This window comes from Meleagris gallopavo, chromosome 10 (assembly GCF_905368555.1).
Source record: "Meleagris gallopavo chromosome 10, MGAL_WU_HG_1.1, whole genome shotgun sequence".
Taxonomy (NCBI): Eukaryota; Metazoa; Chordata; class Aves; order Galliformes; family Phasianidae; genus Meleagris; species Meleagris gallopavo.
This window is the reverse complement of record NC_139413.1, coordinates 2,824,333-2,847,990: the sequence shown is the minus strand read 5'-3', so window position 1 is coordinate 2,847,990 and position 23,658 is coordinate 2,824,333. Positions and strand designations below refer to the sequence as shown.

Genomic DNA, 23,658 nt, shown 5'->3' with positions numbered 1-23,658 from the left:
CACAATCTTGAAAAAGAAGGACCAGAGTCTGAAAAAACATGATGTTCTGATAAGTATGTGCAGTTTTTTTGCATAAGGAAGATACTGTCATTTTGACATAGTTGATCTATTAAATATTTAATGCTTTTTAGTCTTAAGACTTATAAAACCCAGCAAAAACACATTTCAAACCCAAGTGTAGCATACTGTGTTCTGATCCGTTTGGTCACTGTACATCTCTTGTTGAATAGCTATTAACCCTGACTTTTTAGCCCCATCAGCTCTATTATGCTAACTAGTACAGTAATTTATTTTTTTTTTTAATATGACTGGGAGGACTTATTTACCCAGATCTACTGCAGAATATGGGGAGGGTTTTCTCATTGCCCTGCTGAAAACAAGCCAGTGTAGGTTTTGTACCAGTTAGTGGTCTACTTGCTTTCTCCTTCCTTGAAATTTCAAGCTTTATGTACTTCGTAGCTCATTCAAAAGCCTGAAAGCTATAGTCATTGCAGATCCTACTTAGCAAAAATGTTAGGATTGTTGCCGGGAAGTAATTAGTCCTGTTTCATGGATTTGTGGAAAACTGCGTGCTCAGGATCATGAGAGCGTGGCACAGGTTGATTCTGCTCACAAGAGGTGATGATGCTAGCTGCAAAGTAAGATATAATGCAAACTTACTCAAGATGATGCTTTCTTGAGAGGCCACTGGGAGGAAATGGTGCCTTACCCAGGCAGTAGGTGGGAAGCCTCGAGACCAGTAGGGATATAAAGGTTTGGTACTATTGATGCTTCTGAGGTGAGATCAAGGAGAAACAAGGGAAGCAATTGGAATTTGTCTTTCTTGATTAAACAAATCCAGTAATTTAGCTTTCAGAATTCACCTGTGGGGATGTTTTATTGCAGCTTTCAGTGTATGGTAGGCTAGAACTTTGAAATCCCACTGCCAGAAAAGCATCTTTGAATTCTGACGTTACTATGAAAAAATGCATGCAGTATCAGTTATAAAAATGTTTGGCTTGTTGTGGAGAAAAGGGACAATATGAGTGAAATATTCAGAATGTGACAAAGGGCAAAGGTGGGCAGTGAGCAGATGTGGCATGAGAGTGGGAGCAGAAGTTGCTACATCATTCATGGTATTTAGCATCAGCCAGACCATGAGGAGGAGGAGTTTCCTTCCAGCTTTTTCTAATGGGAGATGAGAAATGCATCCAAACCTCCCAGTTTCATATCCTGCATTTTTAATGAAATGAAAACCAAACTATGCTCCCACAATTTCTAAATGGGAGAAAGACTTGAAAGACAATTTGAATGCATCTATCCCCCCACCCCAGTCATATTATGGAAAGATGCACTTGTTCTCTTAGTCCTTTCAGATCAGCAGCACTAAATGTTGAAATAAGTCCCACACTGATTTATTTTTTTTGTTTGTGTTTTTCATTTGGCCCCTGATTATAAATAAATAAATAAATAAACCCACAAACAACCTTTTCTTTCAATCACCTCTGAGGCTTGGCGTCAGGTCTGCTCCTGGGCCCTTTCTGTATTGCCCGGGTTCCTTGCTTGCTGTCTTTTTCCTGCCTGCTCCATCTTGCATTCCAGGCAGTTCTGCCGAGCTGAACAGAAAGGGAAAGTAGTCTTCCCTCTGTCTTCCTCTCCAGGAAGACCCAGACTGCAACTGACTCAGAATCAGGTAAACATTACATTACATTCTTCTCTCTGCCTTTAACTGGTGCAGCTCTTTTAACAGAACATACAGCAGTTACACAGTAAACTGGAAGAGGTTAAGCACTTCAGCTATTTGTTGTATATGCCATTGATCAAAAGAATTTCATGATACTCAGGAGTTTGTGCATATACAGCACCACGTGAGGAGGTTGAAAAAGTTACATAGGAAGAAGGTGGTAATGTTTGTTTGTTGAGGTGCTGCAGGTAAGTAGCATGAAGTAGGCTGTAGCAGCACCCTAGGAGATGCATTAATAGCACTGTTGGCTTTTTTTTTTTTAAGGCACTGCAAGGGAGTAGGTTAGTAAGTCCTTTGTATGGTCTGAGGATATTATGATGTCTGCTTCCCACTTCCTTGCTAGGGGAGGAACCTGTTGCGGTCCTGGGGTAGCTATCTTTCAGGTGCTTTTGTGAGGCAAGGAGTGCCTGAGGACAGACAGTCACCTGCCTGAGGTCAGAGAGCAAGGGATTGCATTCTGATGTTCCAAACCTCCTCCTAACACCTAGGGCAAAAGAAAATTATCTGTCAGACAACCTGATTTTGTTTTTTTGGCTTGAGCTGTGATGTGGGTAATTACAGGATAAGTAATCTAATTTCTTCTTGCTTTATTTTGCACTAGGTGAAATCCCAGACGGAGATGAGGAAGACTCCGGTATCCGAAGCCAGGAAAACACCTGTAACTCAGACTCCAAGTCAGGCCAGCAGTTCACAGTTCATCCCCATTCATCACCCAGGAGCCTTCCCCCCGCTTCCTAGCCGGCCAGGTAATTTGTGATGTTTGTTCAGAGTGAGATTTTACTGTTGACTATGAAGAAAAACCTGTAATATTAGTTGTTATAACCTCTGCAGGTAGTAGCTGCTTTAATGAACAAGCATTCTCACGTTGAGACTCTTACAGCCTAGTAAAGAAGAGGTGTAGCAGAACTGAAACAAAATGAATAAGATTCCTTATGTTTCTGAATCAAGATCTTTCATGAAATCTGCTACCTTCCTTCTTGTTTACTGGGTACAAGATCAAGGCACTTCACAGGAGGTTGTTTCTGTAGTTAGTCAAAACATGACAAAGACTTCTGCAAGCCCAGGAGAACGTGTTCTCTCTGCATAGGACTATTATAGAAGATCAGTCACACTGCTTTCTTCTTTATAGCCCAGTTTCTTTTGTAGTGATGCTCACGCTTCAAGCTGCTACTTGTGTGGTGTCATTTGCTGTTGTTGCTGCATTGCATGCTCCCGTTTTGTTGTGGAGTGTTGCTGCCATGCCTTGCTGTCCATCTTTGCTCACAGAATAGCAGGGAGCAGTATCATTCCAGCAGCTGCTTCGTGTAGTTGCAAAATAAGACAGAAGCACCTCCCTTTTTCTAAAGTCATCACAAAATCTGGCTTGTCATAGACAGAATTAAAGCTTCCTTTCAAACCTGGCTTTTTAGGGTGAGCTAAAGGGAAGAAATTGATCTTATGGGTGTGAGGATTGGTTTGCTCACCATCTGTCTGCTTATCTAAATTAATCCTGAGTCTAGCTATCCTGTGGGAGGAGTCAGGAGTCTTATTGATTGCTTTTGTGTCTCAAAATGTGTGATTGAGGGAGTAGGAGCTTCAAAGGTAACACATCACAAAGCCCACAATGGCGAGTGAGAAAGTTAGTGGAGGGAAACAAAAGCAGGAAGATAAAGGGATGGAAATCCTGCAGTTCTCCCAGATAGTGCTGTCACAGACTGTTACCAGCACCTGGAATACTGGCAGTAAACTTGAGAACTGCGATTGTAACTGTGTACTTGCAAAGGTAGAAAAGGACACTGTAGTGCATAAATGGTGTTATTTCTTGTGCTCATAGTGTAAATATGCAAAATAAACAAATTCACAACAGTTTCTTCTTGAGGGAGCTGTCTGCTATGAGAAACTGCAATGAAAGGCATATTTTTTCTTTTGCAGGGTTTCCACCTCCAACCTATGTTGTCCCTCCTCCTGTGGCTTTCTCCATGAGCACAGGGTATACCTTCCCAGGTGGTGTTTCTGTCCCAGGAACCTTCCTCCAGCCCACGGCTCACTCGCCTGCAGGAAACCAGGTGCAAGGTGGGAAACAGTCCCACATTCCTTACAGCCAGCAGCGGCCCTCAGGACCGGGGCCTATGACCCAGGGACCTCAGCAGACACCACCTCCTTCCCAGCAGCCCCTCTCATCTTTACCAGCTCAGGCAACAGCACAGTCTGCAAGTCAGTTACAGGTCCAAGCTCTGGCCCAGCAACAGCAACAACAGTCGCCAACAAAAGCTGTGCAGGGCCTGGGGAAGAGCCCGCCACACCACTCTGGGTTCCAGCAGGTAAGCTTTTTCTTAAATCTCCAGGGACAGTGACTTCACCACTTCCCTGAGCAACCTATTCCAGTAACTCAGCGCCTCTTCTGAGATTTTTCCTAATATCCAATCTGAACCTTCACTGGCACAACTTAAGGCCATTACCTCTTGTCCTATTGCTGTTATCTGGGAGTAGAGGCTGACCCCCACCTCACCACAGCCTCCTTCCAGGCAGTTGTTAAGAGCCATAAGGTGCCCCTGAGCAATTGTTCTCCAGACAGACCCGTCCCAATTCCCTTAGCTGCTCCTCATAAAACTTTCCTTCCAGACCCTTCACCGGCTTTGTTTCCCTTCTCTGGACGTGCTTCAGGGCCTTCATATCTTTCCTTTAGTGAGGTGTCCAAAACTGAACACAGCACTCAAGGTGTGTCCCCACCAGGGCTGAATAGAGGGGGATGATCAACATCCTGGTCCTGCTGACTGTGCTATTTCTGATGCAAGTCAGGATGCCTGGGCACACTGCTGGTTCACGTTCTATCAGCTAACACCCCCGGATTCTTTTCCTCCACGTCGCTTGCCAGCCACTCTGCCCCAAGCCTGTAGCAACGCATGGGATTGTTGTGACCAAAGTGCAGGACCCAGCACGTGGTCTTGTTAAAGCTCATACAGTTGGGCTCAGCCCATTGATCTAGACTGACTAGATCCCTCTGAAGGACCTTCCTGCTCTCAAGTGAATTTACACTTCTTCCCAGCTGGTATCACCAGCAAACTTACTGAGAGTGCACTCAATCCTCTCATCTGGATCGTCAGTAAAGATACTACACAGGGCTGGCTCCAATACTGACCCCTGAGGAACACCACTAGTGACTGGGTTACCTTTCAAAAGCTGTTGTTAAGGATCTTACTTGGGAATTTTGATCTGTAAACTTCTGGGAGAATTTGATAAACAGATGAAATTTAGTGGGCATGAACTTATGATTCTGTAATTAAGAGGGAAGTTGGGTAGGTGATAATCTGCTTTATCTGTTTCTGTTTATGAACAAGGTATGAAGGTGATGTTTCTGAGATGCTTCTCTTGGGTCTTTCTGATGTAAGCGTGAGGATGGAGTCTGAATTTTACTCTTTCTGTTGGGCTCAGCTCCCTCACACTTTGTTCTGTATGTACATGCTTGACAAAATCTGCACTCTGGCCTGTTACAGGCAAGACCCTCCTGTTGTTCTGGACAGCAGTTCAGTACCTTAATAAAGGTGCTGGTAAGTGCTGGATTCAAGTAAGGCTTATGCTTGACTATTGGCATACAGCTTGTTGAGGCTAATATGCCTATCGATCTGAATGTTGGTGAGTAATGTAGCAAATTAGAATGCCTGCAGTATATCTGTAATGGGTTGGCTAGAGCAACAGTTTGAATGAAGTTAGACATTCAATTAATGTTAATTGTTTCTACCTGCTGATGAAAGCATGTGTCTTTGCCTTAGTATCCACAGACAGACTCATCAAAGCAGCTCTGGAACCTGCCTCAAGTCCAAGGTTCACTGGGAAAGATTATGCCTGTAAAGCAGTCCTATTACCTGCAGGCCCAGGATCCTCTAAAATTGTTTGAACAGTCATTGCAGTCTCCTGTGATGCAACAGCAACCTCTGGAGAAAAAAATGAAGCCTTTCCCAATGGAGCCATATAACCAGAACCCCTCAGAAGTCAAGGTGCCAGAATACTACTGGGACTCTTCCTTTGGCATGGCTGACAACAGGGTGATGGCACAGCAGTCTAACGTGGAGCGCAGGGGAAAGCGGCAAGGAGTCTTCCGTCCAGAGCAGGATGCTGTCTCCAGGCTGACCTTTGAGGTAAAGATCTGTATTACAAGTGGAAAACAGTAAGGTTCTGATATTGCTGACAGCTCAGGCAGGAATGCTGTGTTTAGGAGTCCCCTCTAGCACCAGGCAGGTTACTGAGCGTATTTAGTGGGGCGCTGGATGTTGGTGTTGGTAAATGGGATCCCAGCAAATGGTACTGAATTGGCCACTTTGGTGGGCTGTGTTGTGGGATCGGACTCTTGAAGATTTAATTCAAGGAGGTGCAAGTTCTGCTCAGCGTAGATATAAATGCTGATCTCTGCACTGTGTCTGCCAGGTCAAGAAACGTGGCAGCTGACAGGGAAAATTCTTGTCTGGCACCTGATGAAAACCATCCAAATAATTGCAATTGAGTTATTACCCTTTAAATAAACTCATGCCACCCGCAGAGTACCTTGAGTGTGTTGAATAGTTTGGCTACTGCAGCCTCAGCCTGGGCTACAAATCAAGGGTGGTATGAGCAGCCCCATTGTGGGATTTTTTTTTCTTTCTCTGCTTTTTCCCCCTCTGCAAATCCCACCATGCAGCAAGAGAGTTGATCAGCTCCCTTCCTTAGCTATTGACTGCACTGATGGAATACTTTGCTTCTGTCTGTGCAGTTGTGCTTCAAGCTGCAGTTTATAAAAAGCCTGCCATCTTTGTTATTTATTAACGGTCTCGAATTGTCTGGAAGTGCTTCTGATGATGTTTATAAGGAAACTTAAACAGAGGCTTTTTTAAACCTCTGCTCAGATATGCCTTTGTAAATGCACTCAATTTTCAAGAGATCAGCTGGGATCACTTAGCTTATCCTTCGGGGAGAAAAGCCAGACAATATCCAGGAGACTGCCTCTACCCTGATGTCAGGCTGTGGCTTTTAGATGGAGAGTGGGTCAAAGCCTTGTTCTCATCCCTAAAAGGAAAGCATTGCCTTGGTGCAAGCACACTGCATACGGATAGAGACAGTGTCCATGGTGCTTGTTTTAGGCATCCCTTCCAAATTTTGGGATGCCAAGTTTTACTTGCACTTGGCAGGGTACTTTTTTGCCTGGTCTGGGGAGCTGTGCTGTGGTGTAGTAGCCATTAGCAGAGAAGTGAGTCCTACAGGATTTCAGTTCCGCAAGCAGAGGAAGGAAGATGCAAATGTAACCGTGGTTGAAACCTAAATTACTCACGGCTCTGGAAGAATAATTAACAATCTTATCAGGAAAAATAAATCACTTTCATTGTCCTTAAATGTAAAAAACAGATTTCAGTATCTGTCAGTAACGCAATGGGAAGCACATGCTGTGTTAATTAAAAGCAGCTGCCCATCACTTTGGCTGTGCCACTTACTTCACAGGCAGCTGCAGCGCTCCTGGCACACGTTAGGCTGCTTTTGTTTTCTGCTCAGTGTTTTCTCTGTGCACCTCCACCCCCCTCTGCTGCACTCGGCTCACCTCGCCCTTCTGCATGCTGCCCTCTGCACTCCTCACAAGTCTGCCTCCCCCTCTGCTCTCTCGTCCCGCTTTGCTTTAGCCTTTCTCAGCTCTTGCTCTTCCCCGTTCTGCCTTCTGTTGTCTCACTGTGCTCGTTTCTGTCACTAGGACCCCAAGAGCTCCCCTTTGCTTCCTCCGGACCTGTTAAAGAGTCTGGCTGCCTTGGAGGAGGAGGAAGAGCTGATTTTCTCTAATCCTCCTGATCTTTACCCAGCTCTGCTGGGGCCTCTCGCCTCTCTTCCTGGACGAAGCCTCTTTGTATGTATTTGACTTAATACTGCTGCTTCTCTAACTGGCATCTCTTTCTTCTGTGAAGTTATAAGAAATGGGAAGTTACTTTCTCCTCCCCATTCCTCCCCTTCACCTCCTCACCACTGAGTCAGTCACTGTGTGAGAGCTCAGACCAAGGCCCCTGGCTCTGGATAGCTTCAGAGGTGACTTAGCACCCAGTGCAGCTCTTTGTCCACGTCCAGAGAGAAGTCAGTATAACTGGGACTTTTTTTTTGTAAGCACAGTTCACGGGAAAGACACAGATGTGTCATTTAATATGCCTGTTCTTCTGCAGTTGTCTGGGATTGGTAGTAAGAATGAGGGTGTGTGGTGGAAGTCATCAGAACAAGAGTGTCTTTTGTTGTGAGGACTGCATAATGGCAGGGGGAAACCACACTATTAAATGCAGGAGAGAATGTAAAAGGGCCAGATGGTTTTAGAAGAAAACTGCAACAATTGGCTAAATAATCAGTGACTCCTGTATCAGTACAGTGAGTTCTGACAGACTCCTGTATGTGTATGTATTCCCAGTTCAGTAGCTAGAGGGCCTTTGAGCTGCTGAATTTTTACGTTACCTCTGAAAATGCAGTGTGCCTTTCTTCTGTAGCTAGGAGCAAACTCATTAAACACGTATTTTGGAACCGTGGTGGTAATAAGGAAGAGTTTTTTTGTGGCTTGACTTGAAATTTCTGCTTAATAACTCCATTCCTCAGGTTTTTTTACATGTCATTGCAAGGAGCCAGTAGCAAAGCAGGCACTCATTGCTGTCATCTTAGATTTGCTAAGAAACTAATAAATAGCTGCTTCTTCAACAGCTTCCTTTGAAGCTCTTACAATTGCTGTCTGCTGACAAACGGAAGGAAATACTTCTCTGTGCAAGCTGTGTGCATATGCAGAGTGTGAATTTTGTCTGCCTTTTAAAACATGTTTTCAAAGTAATGAGTTGTCACTTTGAAAGCCTAACAAGCTAGGAGCTGCTTGCCAAGGAAGCAAGGTTGTTTGTCTCAGGCTTACGGGATAAAAGCAAAGATATTCCAGATAGTAAGATGATGGTAGAGAGGGGAAACTAATCCAGGTTTTTGTTATTGGAATAATAAAATCTGATATGTCAAGCTGGTTTGAGTGCAAGAGAACTTTCGTTTGGAATGAGACTACAGGTGTAATTTTGGATCACACGTGGTTTTAATTGATTTTACTGATTCTGTGGCTTCAGTGACCCTGATCCTAAATTCAGTGGTGTTCATTGTCTGCCAAGCAAGCTTCAGAATGTTGCTGTGATTTGTGCTTTGGTGATAACCAGTTTTTTCCCCAAATAGATTTATTTTGTGTCAGTATTTTTTATTACCTAATGATAACAAGAGCTGAAGAAGGAAGCTGAAAAACGTCAGGCTGCAAATAACAGCTGTATGGGAGAGGGTGTAGGTCATGAATGGGTCATGGAAAAGGCCATGATATCTTAAATGTGGAACCAGGGGAAGCTTTGGAACCTGTGCTGTAAATACTGAGGCTTTTCAACTTTAGTCATTTTTAATGAAAATGAGAGAGCACTAGATGAGGCTTGCACTGTTTAACAGGATTCAATTCACAGCTAATCTTACTGTCTAAGAGTGTACAGGAATATTCAAAACTGAAAAATACTGTCAGTGAATAGCAACATATGAGGTCTCAGCAGGTGTGGGTGAGTTCTCATGTCACTGGAAAGGATCCTGTCTCATTTACCCAGCCATAGGTTTGGTAGCTTTGCTAGGAATGTCCTCTGTAGATGTGTCAGACCCAAAGGCACTGAGGATTCTAAAAGCTGTTAGCTGTTCTGTTAGCAGGGTTTGCTTGAGACTCTCAGCTGTCCCTGTTGGTTTCAGGCACTGATTACAGTTAGAAAGGAAACTTGTGATCTTCTGTTTTTGTTTGGTCACCCCATCCTCCAGGGTACCGAGGCTGAAATACAAGAGACCTTAAACACGACCAAGTGTCCTTTGGTAGCTCTTCATAGCTTACTTTCTTCCTGCTCACTTTGCTGAACACTAACTGCTCTTCTTCCACTTTTGGTTTTTGAAGAAGTCCCTGTTGGAGAAACCATCAGAATTGATGTCTCAGTCATCATCTTTCCTGTCCCTCAGTGGCTTTTCTCTTAACCAGGTACGTGATGACCAAGTTGGAAGCCTTTATGCTGTTCAGACTTGCCTTTAAGCCAATTTGTGTAGGCACATCCTTTGGTACAAACTAATGGCAAGCACAAAGGAGACCCACGTGCCTAATTTTAGTCTGTATGAGCAAGATTATCTTTGCCTCCTACTGTTTTTGAAAATCAATTGTCTTCTGAAATTCATCCTAGCTGTAGTTCAGCAGATGTACTGTTGAGTCTTGTTGAGTTCCTGGGATGCTTTCAGAGGAATCTCTGAGAGAAAGGATTCATCCCCAGGCTTTGTGACACAGTGTTTCTTTATTCCTGACTATTGGGATGCCTCTTCTCTTCCAAGGAACTGCTGAGCAGGGTCTTTTGAGTAGAAGCATAAAAAAGTTATGAAGGCATTGCAGTCCAGCAGAAGAAGTTCAGAATGTGATGGACTTTGTTAAGTAAACGTTCAAAAAAGATTCTGAGGAATGAGGAAGGTGTTAGAAAAGTGTTTTGATCTATAACTGCTTCATTTGAGCAGTCTGTTTCTCAAATTAATCTGCTACTGAAGCTCTTTCTTATTTCTTTGCTTTGCAGGAAAGATATCCAAATAACAGCATGTTTAATGAGGTATATGGCAAAAATATGAATACCAGCACAAAAACAGAGGTCACCCCTTCAGTTGCCCATCAGGAGACTTCACTGTATTCTCTCTTTGAAGGGACCCCGTGGTCTCCATCCCTTCCAGCCAGCTCAGGTAATCCTGGCACGAATGTCTTGACTTCAAGAGGATTGGAATTAATTCTGAACCTACTCCAAGTTAACTGTAACTAAAAATTAAAAAGAAAATCTTTTACAAGGTCTGAAGGTTTCTGTTTATATATCCTCTGAAATGTGATGGGATTCTGTCTTTATTATAGTGTAAGAACACAGATTTTAGTTGAAGTAGTTGAGCAGGATGAAAGTTGCAGGAAGTGTTAAATCCTGAAATCTCTTTAACTTACTCCTCAGAAGTACTTGGGAGTAGGACTTCAATTTTTAGAATGTGTCTGCTTTTAGTGTTGTTTCCTTGGAAAAAACAGGAGGAACTAGATTTCATAATGCTGATATTTGAAAGAGAAACTATATAGAGTGAGGAGTAGAATACGGCAGTTCTTTTTTCTTAAAGCAGCCTACAAAGCAAACCAGCTTTTTCTTTAACCATTTTCTGAAGGACATAAAATACATTAGAATTGTCATGGCTTTACCCTCACTAAAAATCCAGCAGAGTGTGAGAGGAAGGAAGGAGTTAGCTGCATCTAACAAACGGGAGGATTTTAAATAACTTGTCCCCTGCAGATGTTGCTTGGTCATACTGAAACTTTTGCAACAAACCAGAAGTGACTGCTGTAGATGAAATGGAAGGAGCTGCAAAGAGCTTTTATGCTAGTAAGGGTTATGGCAGGACATGGTTACAGCTTTTAAGCTTTCACTTCACCTCCTCATTTGAGACCATGTAGCTTCCTGCCACCCTGCCCTGCTGTGTTCTCTTCAGGCATCACTCTCCTGCCTGCAGACACTCCCATGTCAGCCTCCTCCTTTGCTCAGTGTTTGGTTCTGGTCTGAATTACTTTCAGATTCACAGAAGTGTAAAACTTTCAAATTTGAGTTGTGAACTTGAAACTCCTTGAGATCTAAAGTCATTTTGTATTGGCCTATGAAGCTTGGAGATGGGATTTTTATTGTTTCGGTTTGAGAAGAGGTGCCCAAGAAACTTGGGGAAAGCTTCATCTGTTAGCCAACCCTCGTGAGGTTTTTTTTTTGCTAAGTGCACGTATGCGTTAAACAGTCATGCTGGTTTTTTATATGCACAAACATTTCCACTTAGGATTTAGGAATTTGCATTACACTTGTGTGAAGGAAGGAATAAAAACAGACCTTCAGTATTGGGAAAAATGGTGATGGCAGAATCATTAGCAGCACTAAGAAAGACAAAATGAGGAAGCTCCTCATCTTCACCTTTTTCCTCTTGCCTTCTAACCACTAGATCACTCGACACCAGCCAGCCAGTCTCCTCACTCCTCCAACCCCAGCAGCTTGCCAAGCTCCCCTCCAACCCATAATCACAATTCTGTTCCTTTCTCCAACTTTGGACCTATTGGGACTCCAGACAACAGAGACAGAAGAATTGCAGACCGCTGGAAAACAGATAAGCCAGGCAAGTGCTGCATTCCAGGCCCGGAAGAAGCCAGCTGTTGGCATTTGTTTTGCTATAGATTTGTTTGAATTTGTCTCTCTTCCCCATTTCAGCAATGGGAGGGTTTGGTCTGGACTACCTCCCAGCCACGTCCTCATCCTCAGAGAGCAGCTGGCACCAGTCCAGTGCTCCCAGTGGCACCTGGGCAGCCCAGGGCCCCGCCATGGAGGACTCCTCAGCTGTGCTCATGGAGAGCCTAAAGGTATGTTGGACTGAAGCTGTGCTCGGGCGTGGGTGCTTGCCTATGGAAAGGGTGTGGTGTTATGGGATCCTGGCAGTGTGCACCGTGTCCGAGTTCACTGAGACCTTGAAGGTTTTTTCCTGCAGATTCGTGGGCTCCCATAATGTGGGAGGTGTGACCAGTGCTAGGAGATGTCACAGTTTTTCAGTTCCTGCCGTTCTAGAATATTTTGTGGAACAAGAACAGGCTGGCAGAACTGGAAGAAATAACACTTGCTTTGACTAGTCTAAAATTAGTAATTGTTAACGTGGGGTGGATTTTTCCATTCTCGAGGCAAGGGTAATCTTCAAGGGGAGCCTCTCTTCAGAAGGCCTTCTTTTGAAGTCTGGGTAACTTTCAGGTATGAGTTACAAAGGGAGGAGAGAATACAGAACAGTTTTGGCTTTCTCACCTGAAAGGAAAGGTCTGCCTCAACCAGGAGGTGCTAGCGTTGACTGTTTGTTTTTAGTCCATCTGGTCCAGTTCCATGATGCACCCTGGACCCTCAGCCCTGGAGCAGCTGTTAATGCAGCAGAAGCAGAAGCAGCAACGTGGACAAGGCGCCATGAACCCGCCGCATTGAGAACGAGGTGGCAACCCTTGCAAACCAAGGCTCCATAAACCATGGCATGTTGGGTTTGCAGGACTGGCCCACACAGTCCTGTGCAGGTGGCAGCCCTCTCTTCTGTTCCTTGCTGTCAGGAGGGCGTAAGTGCTCCACCAACCCACTGAGTGTGCACAAAATGTCTGCAGTGCAAGCAAACAACATCAGGAACTCTCCCAATCCCTGAGCCCTCTGGAGGGAGAGAGGAACTGCTGTTTGTCTCACTCAGTGACCCGATATCACCGCCTCTCACCTTCTCCATCGTGCATGTCCCCAGCCACATGGGAAGCAAAAGCTGAGAACGAAGGGCAGATGGGAGAAGCTAATGAGAACTTCTCGATCCTTTTCCTCTCTTTGGGGATATAAAATAGGAATCCATTAATGATTGCTTTGCTGACTGAGAATGTAGTTGAAATTACTCCTAAACATCTTTATTACTATCTCAGTAGTAAGATCACACTGAATTCTTCCGTACACAGATGTGCTTTGTAGTCAGTGTGTAGCAGTGAAAGCCCCAGCTGCTGCTCCGGTCAGAGGTGCTTGGTGGCAAGGTGGGGCTCTATCTCCTGGGCTAGCGAAGGAGTTTCATGAAGGAGAGTCTGGCGCTTGACACCACTTCACCTTTCACTCAAAGGCTTTGGCCAGCCCACGGGTGGGTTAGAGACTCCAGCATGAAATGCCCTCCTCTCAGTAGGTGTTTGAGCTATAATGGGAGACGTGGGGCACTCTGCTGGACAAGCAAGTTAACTGCTATGGGGTTTTAAATTAATGTTTGATTCCTGTACATTTTACTGTAGCAAAGTGGCTAGCCCCACAAAGGGCAGGCTACTCTGTGCATTCACAGCCTGACTCATTTTAATAGGTAGGTAGAAAGCTTTCAGTGTTTTTCATTTTTTTCTTTCTCTCCCCATCCTTCCATCTTTGCTGGATGCTAGTAGTTTTATTGCCGATGTGCAACAACTTGCAGAAAGTAATCAGGAGTCCAGCAGGACTGGGTAAAGACAACAGTCAGCCTGGACAGTGTGGAGTGTACGAACCCCACAGGCATACACCAGCTCTGCAGAAACCCGTCCCCCGTCCTCCCAGCAGCAGCCCTCAACTTTCAGTTCTAGAAGGAGATCTGAGGTGCCACGGACACGCGTGTGTAACCCACGCACGGAAGAAGCATAGTGCTGTTCGCATATGAAAAGGTGTAGAAGGGAAAAGAAAATGTTTTATTTGCTATTTATTTAGGGGGAAGGAAGACTGGAAACGTCATTAAAGAAAAAGACAGCATTTTTGTTAGGTTTCCCAGGGAAGCTACGGAAGCGATCTCAATGTCCGTTTGCTGTGTTTAGCAGTAGGGGTTTGTGTGACGATTCAGGATCTCTGGGCTGTAAGTCAGCTGCAAAGCAAAGCACACGCAGGAGCCTAAGTGACACTGGAGTCTGGGCGGCCCCAAAGAACATAAAAAGGGAAAACTGAGGCCCAGTACCCTTCTGAGGGCGTGAGCAGCTCCCCCACGTTCTCCACCTTAGCAACATCGCCGTTCTTTGTTGCGTTTTGAAGATGTATTTCCTTTTAAAAAGTCCAAAAAGTGAAGTTTCCACCCAACGCTAATACTGACTAAGCCCCCCGTACCTCTCCCAGCCCCTCAGTTTGTGTATTGAGCCGTGCGCCCCGGCAGCTGCGACATTCCAGTGTTAGAAGTGCAGCTGACTCTCGCACCCTCAGCGAGCTCACCAGGTTCACCACCTCACTCCTGGCAGTGCCAGGTCCCAACGCACTGCTCCACTTGTGCATGAGAACCCGGTGTCAGGAACACGGCTGGCTCTCGGCTGGGACCCCCATCCCGCCCTCCGGCGCCTGGGGGAGCGAGGGAAGGGACCCCGACAGAAACTGGTTTGTGTCGTAAGCTTTTTTTGTGTTTTTTGTCTGTCTGTGCAAGAACTGCAGCTGCTGAAATCAGCTTTGCCTTTAATTAAACCATGTTCTCTCCATCCAGGTCTGTGTGTTACGTTTATTTCCCCATGTAATTCAGCTGCAGGCTTTGAAAAACGCGTTATTTTCCTGGAGAAATTGGAAGAAGGTTCAAACTTTAATTTTTTTTTTGTCCAGTTTGAAAGAAAACGAAATAAATGGCAGAGATTCTGGCTTGGGCTCAGTGCAGATAATTGGATCGTGGTTTTGTGCTGCGCTGTACGATGTGTTTTATGTATGGAACCAAAAGGCTGGGATGGTAGCAGCTTCCAGAGCTTAAACCTGATTAGAGCACAGGCAGCAGGAGCTGAAGGACACACAGCCTTCTGCTGTTGCCCTGCTGTAAATCAGGGTGGCACCTGCACTGCTCCAGTTTTGAGAGGTCATGAGGTTTTTTTATCCAGAATAAGTTCCTTTTAAAATAAATATGAGATTTAGGTAATGGGGTTGTACAGGATAATTGTTGATTGGCGCAGGGCGAGGCTGCGTGGTGCCTCTTATTTCAGCTCTTGAGGCTAGCAGTGATGTTTTAAGGAAGTAGATTCTGTTTGCAAGTTCCTGGTCCAGAGCTTCCCGAGCTCCTCAGTCTGTTTTTCCCTGCTTTTACATTGATTTTCACAGAACCACAGCATGGCCTGGGTTGCAAAGGAGCACAATGTTCATCCAGTTCCAAACCCCAGCTATGTGCAGGTCGCCAACCAGCAGCCTAGGCTGCCCAGAGCCACATCCAGCCTGGCCTTGAATGCCTGCAGGGATGGGGCATCCACAGCCTCCTTGGGCAAGTGGCTGATTTACCTTGTGGAAGCTCTGCCCAAGGCAGGTCAGTGGGGCAGAGCTGCTGCTACCAAGCCTGATGGTAAGCACGGTCCTTGGGACTGACTGTACTCCTAGCAGGGAGATTGCTGGCGACTTTTTGTTGTGTTTTATACATAGCAACACAAAAGGTAACACACACACAAAAATAAAGATTTTAATACTTGTAGAAATAATATTTTAGGTCTGTTTTCAGATGCGGTGAGTAATGTGGGAACTTCTTAGTTGCAACACTTGAATTCTTAATTTCTTTCAGTGTCCACCCTTCTGAAATCAGATTTCTGGGTCTTTAGTGTTACCATCACGAACAAAAGCAGAGGGGAAGATGCCTATTTTGCCATTGCATTGCCCTTCCAACCAGTCTTCATTTACTGCAAGATAAAATTGACACTATTTTTGTCACCCTAGGGATGTGCAGGAGCACGGTTACCCATTTTAAGATCATCTGCAGGTAAATAACCTGATGGAGAGGTGACTGGAGACGGGGAGGAGGAGTGCAGAAGAGAGATAGACAGCAAAGTTTGTGAAGTAAGAAAAACCTCAAAAGAAAAGCAGCCAGAAAAGAGTGCCGAGTGAGAGGAATTGGAATGACAGTACTCTGCAATATCACGGTCTCTTTGCTCCTAACTGGGTGTGGTGCAGGGTCAGAAGGAAGCAAGAATACACTGATCAGCGTGCTTGAAGGCAGCTGAAGTGAAACTCTCCCATCTTGCAAATGTTGGGACAGCAGGCTGTGTGTCCTCTCCCTTGGCTTCCACCTGCAGTTTGTGCTCGTGCCAGCTGTCCCTGTGACCTTTTCTGACTGCTCCGAAGCTTTTGCATTCGATGCAAACCTTCTCAGCAGTTTGCAGGAGCAGCTTCCTGTCGGTGCCAGCTGCTCCAGGTGTTTGGCACCTCAGAGCCAGGCCCACGCTTTCCCTCCCGTCTCCCGCAGTGGCAGGAGCACAGTTACCTTTGGATAAAACAAGTATCACATCTCCAGCCTGAAACTCCAGGTCTTCGGGCTGGGTGGCCTCGTAACTGTACTGTGCTACCACTTGGGTTGGTCCCGTCTCTGCTGCTTCCTTCTGCGACTCCTCTGGTTTGCTGTCAGGTAAAAATCCCTCTCCCTAGGGCAGGAAAGAAGCTGGTGAAGTCACACCATGGCTTCTGCTTTGCACCAGAACGCGGCAGATAAGCTCTGCTTAGGCTTCAGCCTGTGCCAGCGAGCCCCTCGCCGGCACCAGCAGAAGAGCTGGTCGCTGCTGCTGACCTCTGTGCAGTCGCACCACACCGTCAGGCACCGATCCTTGCTGTGGTTCCAAGCTGCCTCCAGGTTCTGCGTGCTCAGAGTCACCAGCTCTCTGCTAACTGCAGACTTGTACCTGGGCACCAGAGGACACAGCTAAGGGGAGAGCCACAAAAACTCGGCTCCTGCAGCGGGCAGTTCTCACCTCAGCACTGTGTGCTCGGGCTGCAGCTCCAGCTTGTCGCAAACCAGGCCCAGGAGCTCCTTGTAGGACAGGTCTGGCTTGACTTGCGTGGCAACTGTGTATTTGTAGTGCACCTTGAGAACATAGGGCTTGGGGACGGCCGGTTCGGTTTCCTGCAGGTGGGGAATTGGGGCGTCAGGCTTCTCCCCGCTCCCACAGCACGGGGAGCTTGGCTATGGGCTGGGAAAGGAACTGGGGCATAGGACTGCTGAACGACAGCTGAGCTCGAGGAACCATCTCACTGAACGTTGGCAGTCCCCAATACTTCTGGAGCGGGCCACCGAAGCCGTGCTGCATGTGTGGCTGGTTGCCTGCCCTGGGTTTGGCCTGGCAGCGAGTGCAGGGCTCAAGGTGTGCCCCCACCCCTCTGCACTTGTTCTCCTTGGGGATTGCTGCTTCTCCTGGAAGAGACCTCCCAAGCTGTATGCAAGTGGATCTGGGCTCTGCCTTCCCACCGCAACGCAAGGTCTTACCTTATTGGCTTCTCTCTGCTGCCTTGATGCAACAGGAACGAAGTCTGAGGAGGCAGAAAAAGGTGGGTCAACAAGTGGAATGGCATAAGCATTACTGCTGCGGGCTTAAATGTGTTTGCAGATCCTCTCAGCCTTTGAACACCCACTGTTATCTGCAGCAGCACCTCCCAGCCCTGGGGCCAGCTGTGGTTGCTCGAACAGACCAGTGTCAGGTGCAGTGAGGTTCTTCTGTGGGATTCTTCAGTAACCACTGAGAAAAGAGGTTAGGAGGGCTCTGCCTTGCCTGCTGTGTTTCAGGTGCTCACATTGTAGGGCCTGTTTTGTGTTTGTAGGAACTTTAGTGGGATGCAGTTCCTCAGTGGGCTTTGACATACCAAGGCATTTGCAAACACAAACAACGATATATCTTGCCCACTGTCATAGGGCTGCTTCTGGCAGCTAATAACCTCAAATATGGGAATTTGCAAACAAAACAGAGCCCTAAGCCACACTTTCAGCTGGCAGTGCCTGCCTTGGTTCACCGTGCTCAGGCAGCTGCATGGCCCTGGTGCCACCACCCCTGCCCCAGGTGCTGAGACACAACAGCCACATCTGTCCTTCCCCGAGTGGTCGTAGCTCCCTAGAACTGGCCCAGCACTAAGATAATCCCAGCTGCCCTGCTTTACGGAGAAGCCTGTAATACACATTCTGCTCTGGGTCTTATGCAAGCTGGGTCACTTGCCCTGCTGCTTTCCCTAGGCCCTTTTTTCCATTAGCTGCTGCCCTAATTAGAAGCAAAAAGGGGACCTCGAGCTTTGTTTTGTTCCATCCTCAGTGCTGCAGTTGCAGTATTGCCTCCTGTTCTAATGCCCACACCCCAAAAGAAGCAGAGATGACACTCAGCCCAGGTTTTCCATAGGGCACAGTATACAAGAGACAGTCCCTACAGCTCCCCCATTCCTCCCCTCCTTACACTGACCTGGTGCTGGCCGCCGGGGCCTTGGAGCAGTGCTGCTGGGTGGCTCAGGGATGTCAAGCTCAGGAGGGGCCTCGTCCTGTGCCAATGGGAAAAGGGCAGCACTGGCACTCAGCATCCTTAGGGAAGCAGGTACAGTCCCCGTGGTGCTGCTGCCTTGGGGCCTTGGGGGCCCCTCCTGCCACTCGAAGCAGGAGCCCTGGGGCTGGGAGTTCTGCCTACTGTCCATTGATTTGGGGCAGAACAGGGCAGTTCTGGCCTCTGTGAGTGCAAACAAGGACAGTTTTTCAGGAGACAGTGCCATTTAGGAGGCAGTGTCTGATGAGTATGTCTGGACCTGTTTTCCCAAGGCGTGTTTGGAATTTTGAATCAGTGAATTGCAGGGTGAATTCACTGCCCCTTCACCTCCCCAGTGCTACCACCTCCCTCCCCAGGGGTCATCAGTATGGTGCCTGCACAGATTTTGCAGGATCTGAGCTTGTGCTGAAAAGGCCATAAACCAGGAGTCCCACAGCATTGAAAGGAAGAAAGGTTTGTAGGCATGGGTCCTTCTGGGTGATCTATGTGATGTCCTGGGGCCACCAGCTTCTCCTGGGCTCCTTACCTGGACGTGCAGCTTGTGCTGGAGCTCCATGGGCTCAAGGAAGTTGCAGGGGACAATCCCTTTCTGCAGGGAAGAGACGAGGGAGAAGCATTGTAGGGACTCAGGGATTACTGGCTGCCTGGGTTGAAAAGGGTCTTAAAGGTCATCTAGTTTCAACCCTGTGAATGGCCTTGGATCATCTTGAGATGATTACTTGACCATCCAGGAGATTGAAGATAAGGGAATGATTTCTGTGTAGTACTTGTGCAGCTTGGGCACACGTGGCCAGGCAAGCAAAGCAGCACATCCGGCCCCTGCCTGGTAGGAGCAACAGGAGCAGGACACCAGGAGGTTGCCTCCACCAGCCATAGCCATCTGCCCTCAGACTTGAATATAGGATGCAAGGAAACCGGGTTCAGAAACCCCATTATTACCCTACCAGACCTTTGCAGAATCCCCCTTGTGCCAGGCAGACCCCCATACCTTCCCATTAAACATCACAGTAGCCCAGTTGTCTTTCTCTTTCTTCAGGACAAAGACGATGTTTCCTGGCAGGACCTGCAGCTCCTCAGCAGTTTCAGGTATGAACTCATACAGGACACGGTGAGGCTGCCCTTCAAGAGCCCTGGGAATGGAAGCCAGCATCATGTCAGGAGGCTGTTTTACCTCATAGGGGGCCTAAACTCTGCTCCCTTGTTTCTGTCCTCCTTTCCCCCACTGGTTCTGAACACTCAGCTGGATGGTGCAGGACACAGCTGCACCAGGCTGTTTGTTAGCAATGCTGCCAATGTTTCATCCAACCTACCTGAGGATTTCTGGTGTCTTGGGCCTGGGTGGAGGTCCAGAGGCCTGTGAACAAGACAGAAGGACATTTGTCATAATCTGGAGGATTTGGGTTGCTTTGCAGAAATGTCCTGCAGTCCTTTCCCATGCCTGTTGTCCTCCCTGTGTGGGTCCCTCCTTCTCACACTGGTATCAGATCATCAGTTTCCTTCTCCACTCAGCCCTTATGAATCTTACAGGGAGGGTCTGTCACCTCCCCGAGCTCCCTGCCCAAAGCCACCACCCCATGGCAGGGGCCTGGGGAGCATTCTCAGGGCTTGGCTTCCCCATAACCTCAGCTCAGACATGAGTGGGCTTGGGCTGTGACCTCTAGTGAAGAAAGCAGCTGGGATGTGGGAGCAGCTTCCTCCTCACCCTGGCCGTGGTGGGAAGCTTGGGGTGGTGACGCTGCTCTTTGCTCACCACTGTCATCCAGATGTCCCCCGCCCCCACGTATGCCCGAAGCTCTGCTTGGTATCCCTGTGTATGCTTGAAGCTCTCTGCACCACGTGGACTGCAGGGCATTGGTTCCTTACCTGCGGTTGGAGGGGAGCAAATCCTGAAAAACTGTCCTTGTCCACCACGGATGCCACCACCTACAGTCAAAGGAAGAGATGCTGTGACTTGGTGCTCCTCTTAGACCTCTGACATCCACTGTTTGTTTTCCCTGGCAGCACTGGCACTGGGGTGTCCATTCTGCCTCCCAGGATCTGAGCTGCAGTGCTTGGACTTTCCACAGTAACGTTGGAGAGGCCCTGCTCAATTGTCTGAGCTGCTTCAGGCTGAGCAGAGGCAGTACTGGAGGTTACTTGAGGGTGTCAGATTTTAAATAGTTCCTTTTTTTTCTTTTTGTTTTTTTTTTATTCCCTTTTGCACCAAAGATCTTGGCTCCAGTGGGACCTTCCCATCTCACCATCCCTCGCTTCTCACTAAGGAAAGTGAAAATTGACCATGTTGAGCCACACAGATAGAAGGGTATTTCTGTGAGCTTAACTCTGCTATTCCCACATAATCCTGGTGCTTGCAGCATCACCAAGGTTTGGGTTGGCTTTGCATCTCTGTACTCAGCAAGCACAGCTCAGTTCTTGGTGGCTGTAAGGCACAGAGGGCGATCAGCATCTCTCTTCAGCCTGTGGACATGGCTTGCATTAATGCTCCTTTCTTACCATGGCTTTTCCCAGGTAGTCCTTCTTCTCCAGCTGAGCAACTTGCTTTTCATTTGGTCGAAATAGCTTCCCTGTGGGAATTGCCACTGGCTCATAGAGCTTCTGCTTCTGTAGCGGGGAGAAATCATAGAACCATTAAGGTTGGAAAAGCCTTTTGAGATCATAAGTCATGGAGCTGCATAGGCAGGCACTGTGCTGAGACCTGCTGCTCCTCACCAGGATGGCTTCCATCGCTCTGTCAATCTTGTTGTGCTGGGGCTCACTCTTTGAGCTCATTGCCAGTGTCAGGTGCTCCTCGGCTTTCTTCCAGTCCTCCATGGTGGCATACACCAGTGCGATGTTGTAAAGGATCTGCAGAGGGATGAGAGCCAGAAAATGGTCTTTTAGAGGCACTAAATCCTTGCTGTGGGTGTTTTTTGCTACCCTGATGACATCCTTGAGTAACACCAGCTCTCTATCCCCACTCTAGCGTGCTTGATTTTTTAGCAAGGCACAAGTCGTAGAATCCTTCAGGTTGCAAAAGACCTCTCAGTTCACCAAGTCCATCCCCACCATGCTCACTAACCACATCCCTCAGTGCCACATCTCCACAGTTCTTGGACACCTCCAGGAAATGGTGACTCCAACATCTCCCTGGACAGCCTGTGCCAGTGCATCACCACTCTTTCAGAGGAGAAATGTTCCTAATATCCAACCTGAACATCCCCCGGCACAACTTGAGGCCATTCCCTCTCATCCAATAGCAGTTACACAGGAGCAGAGGCCAACCCCACCTCACCACAGTCTCCTTTCAGGCAGTTGCAGAGCAATGAAGTCTCCCCTGATCTCCTCTTCTCCACGCTGTCCCATCCCATTCCCTCACGCTGTGCTCCATACCCCGCACAGCTCCGTGCCGTTCTCTGGACATGAAGAGTCCAGTGAAAAACCATTGGGTGCATTTCCCCTGGATTTTATTGACCGAGACTGAAACACCATTTGGTTTTACTCACCTCGCAAGCGAAGAGCCTGTAGCGCAGCCCCAGGATCTTATAGTCGATGAGCTGGTTGCCTCGCAACTGGGCCAGAGCCTCCTTGAAATCCTTCATGGCCATTTCATAGCTGGGGAGGAGAGGACGAGGTAGGGGCTCCCAAGGCCCCTCCACCTCCTCGTGACGGTGTTCTGGTAGCCCACATAAGCACTTCACCTCAGGGCTGAGTCCCTGGCCCCCCACACTGCCCACGGCTGCTCAGCCAAGGGCCACCAGCTGAACGAGGGGTAAAACCGAAGCGCTGAAGCCGTGCACTCACTTGTGTCTCTTGTAGAAGACGGTTCCCCGCTGGAAGTAGGCCACGGCCAGGTGCTTGTCACAGCTGATGCTCTGGGTGAGCGCCTGCAGGGAGCGGGAAGGGAACGTCTGCAAGGAGAACTGGGCGACATCTCCCCGCAGCACTGGGAGCTGTGCCTTACCTCCTCTGCCTCGGCCAGCTGCCCCAGGACCAGGTGGGTGCAGCCGACGTTGAAGCAGATTTTGGCCGGTGGGTTCTGGACGGCGGTGAAGGCCTTCAGGGCTGCCCCCCACTCCTTGCCATCCGCAGCACACACCCCCTCCTGCCACAGCCGGATGGTCTCCACCAGCGACATGATGCGGTGCCAGATGGATGCTGTGTGCCCAGCCTTCCCTGCGGTGTCTGCCTTCCTCGTCCAGCCCTTCCCGGCTGCACGTCTGCCTTCCCACAGCCCGCCTGGTGTCACGAACCCACCAGGAAGTGGCCCTGGTGGCGTCAGAGCAGCGTGGCCCCGAGATGGGGAAGTGGAACTGCCCTGCTGCTTCCACTCGGGGCTGTGCCTGCATTGCAGCTTGTCCTCCTCGGGTTGTGCTGCTGGGGGCTTTGTGTGGGGGTGCCGGCGTTGGAGGGGTTTATTGGCTCGAGGTTGGCCTTGCAAAGCTGCGTGGTGAGTGCTGCAGCCCAATCCTGCTCATCATAGGCATTTCGAAAGAATCTGAAAGCTGTCAGCAAGACTTTGCCCTTGTGTATTTATTCAGGCTTCCCCACGGATAATGCCAACAGCAGGAGGGAGAGCACGGAGGAGACTTCTGCTCTACTTCTGCTCAGAACAAACCTGACCTGCTGATGGCTGGGCTTTAAGTGTGTGATAGAGCCCATCTGCAGACCTCAGTGTACCCTCATGGCCTCCCTGCAGGGCTCTGCTTTCACACTCCCATCCAGCAATGGTTCCCCCCTGTTGGGATGCTGTCCTGCTGGCTGGCTTATCTAGTAGCCCAGGTTGATCCCAGAACTGGTGCCAGGGGATGTGGGGGAGGATGTGAGATCCCCCCCTGTGGAAAGTGCTCATTTCACCTGCATTTTGCAGACAGATGAGATCTGAAGCACAGCAAGTGCACATAGCGACTGCTCCTTCAGATAATTTTAACCTAACATACAACTTCCAATTCTGAAGCTGTGGTAAGCCTTTCTAGTAACAGAGCAAGTCTCTTGTTCCCCTTTCTCTCAGTTTAGTAGGAGAAACCTGTTTCTTGTCTGAACAATGTGGATGTTACCATGTGTGGTGTGAGCCTCTTGAAGCACAAGCACTGCACTGAGAGCTGGCAGGAATGGCACGGGACTGCCTGAAATCCAGCGAGTGTGCAGTAGTCATCTTTAAGTTTGCACTGCAACAACATGCATG

General features: G+C 48.0%; 2 protein-coding genes across 6 annotated transcripts in view; one reads left to right on the top strand and one right to left on the bottom strand.

Moving 5' to 3' along the window:
* Window positions 1–14,726, top strand: part of SMG7 (SMG7 nonsense mediated mRNA decay factor) — a 46,068-nt gene extending 31,342 nt beyond the window's left edge. The window contains exons 15-23 of one of the 2 annotated variants that reach the window (XM_085231128.1): window positions 2,325–2,469; window positions 3,635–4,023; window positions 5,473–5,838; window positions 7,413–7,562; window positions 9,630–9,710; window positions 10,285–10,444; window positions 11,714–11,884; window positions 11,977–12,125; window positions 12,613–14,726. In XM_085231128.1, the coding sequence (XP_085087254.1) occupies window positions 2,325–2,469; window positions 3,635–4,023; window positions 5,473–5,838; window positions 7,413–7,562; window positions 9,630–9,710; window positions 10,285–10,444; window positions 11,714–11,884; window positions 11,977–12,125; window positions 12,613–12,726 (1,725 nt within the window). In that variant the 3' untranslated portion in view covers window positions 12,727–14,726. The remainder of the gene's footprint in view (window positions 1–2,324; window positions 2,470–3,634; window positions 4,024–5,472; window positions 5,839–7,412; window positions 7,563–9,629; window positions 9,711–10,284; window positions 10,445–11,713; window positions 11,885–11,976; window positions 12,126–12,612) is intronic. The other variant, XM_085231129.1, reaches the window with a different exon arrangement.
* Window positions 14,727–15,651: 925 nt separating this feature from the next.
* Window positions 15,652–22,848, bottom strand: NCF2 (neutrophil cytosolic factor 2). Of its 4 annotated transcripts, none has more exons than XM_010715830.4 (15): window positions 22,438–22,739; window positions 22,278–22,360; window positions 21,980–22,088; window positions 21,207–21,341; window positions 20,991–21,098; window positions 20,361–20,420; window positions 19,808–19,851; window positions 19,486–19,627; window positions 19,024–19,086; window positions 18,423–18,498; window positions 17,465–17,508; window positions 16,953–17,104; window positions 16,772–16,883; window positions 16,472–16,628; window positions 15,652–15,890 (listed from the first exon to the last, which is right to left on the bottom strand). In XM_010715830.4, the coding sequence occupies exons 1-15, from the start codon at window positions 22,609–22,611 to the stop codon at window positions 15,793–15,795; spliced, it is 1,557 nt and encodes a 518-aa protein (XP_010714132.2). In that variant the 5' UTR covers window positions 22,612–22,739; the 3' UTR covers window positions 15,652–15,792. The 4 variants fall into 4 exon arrangements, 3 of the variants coding, with proteins under 3 accessions (XP_010714132.2, XP_019474190.2, XP_019474191.1); XR_014885082.1 differs by lacking the exon at window positions 15,652–15,890 and adding an exon at window positions 17,611–17,714 and having other exon boundaries at window positions 16,603–16,628; XM_019618645.3 differs by having other exon boundaries at window positions 15,652–16,628; window positions 22,438–22,848.
* Window positions 22,849–23,658: the final 810 nt, after the last annotated feature.

Bases quoted from the DNA above. Each gene is read 5' to 3' on its own strand.
- NCF2 (XM_019618645.3), bottom strand. From the start codon at position 22,611: ATGTCGCTGGTGGAGACCATCCGGCTGTGGCAGGAGGGGGTGTGTGCT. The intron at 22,361-22,437 runs GTAAGGCACAGC...CGCTCCCTGCAG, and splicing joins AGCTGGCCGAGGCAGAGGAG to GCGCTCACCCAGAGCATCAG. The intron at 21,099-21,206 runs GTGAGGAGCAGC...TCCCCGCTACAG, and splicing joins GAGCGATGGAAGCCATCCTG to AAGCAGAAGCTCTATGAGCC.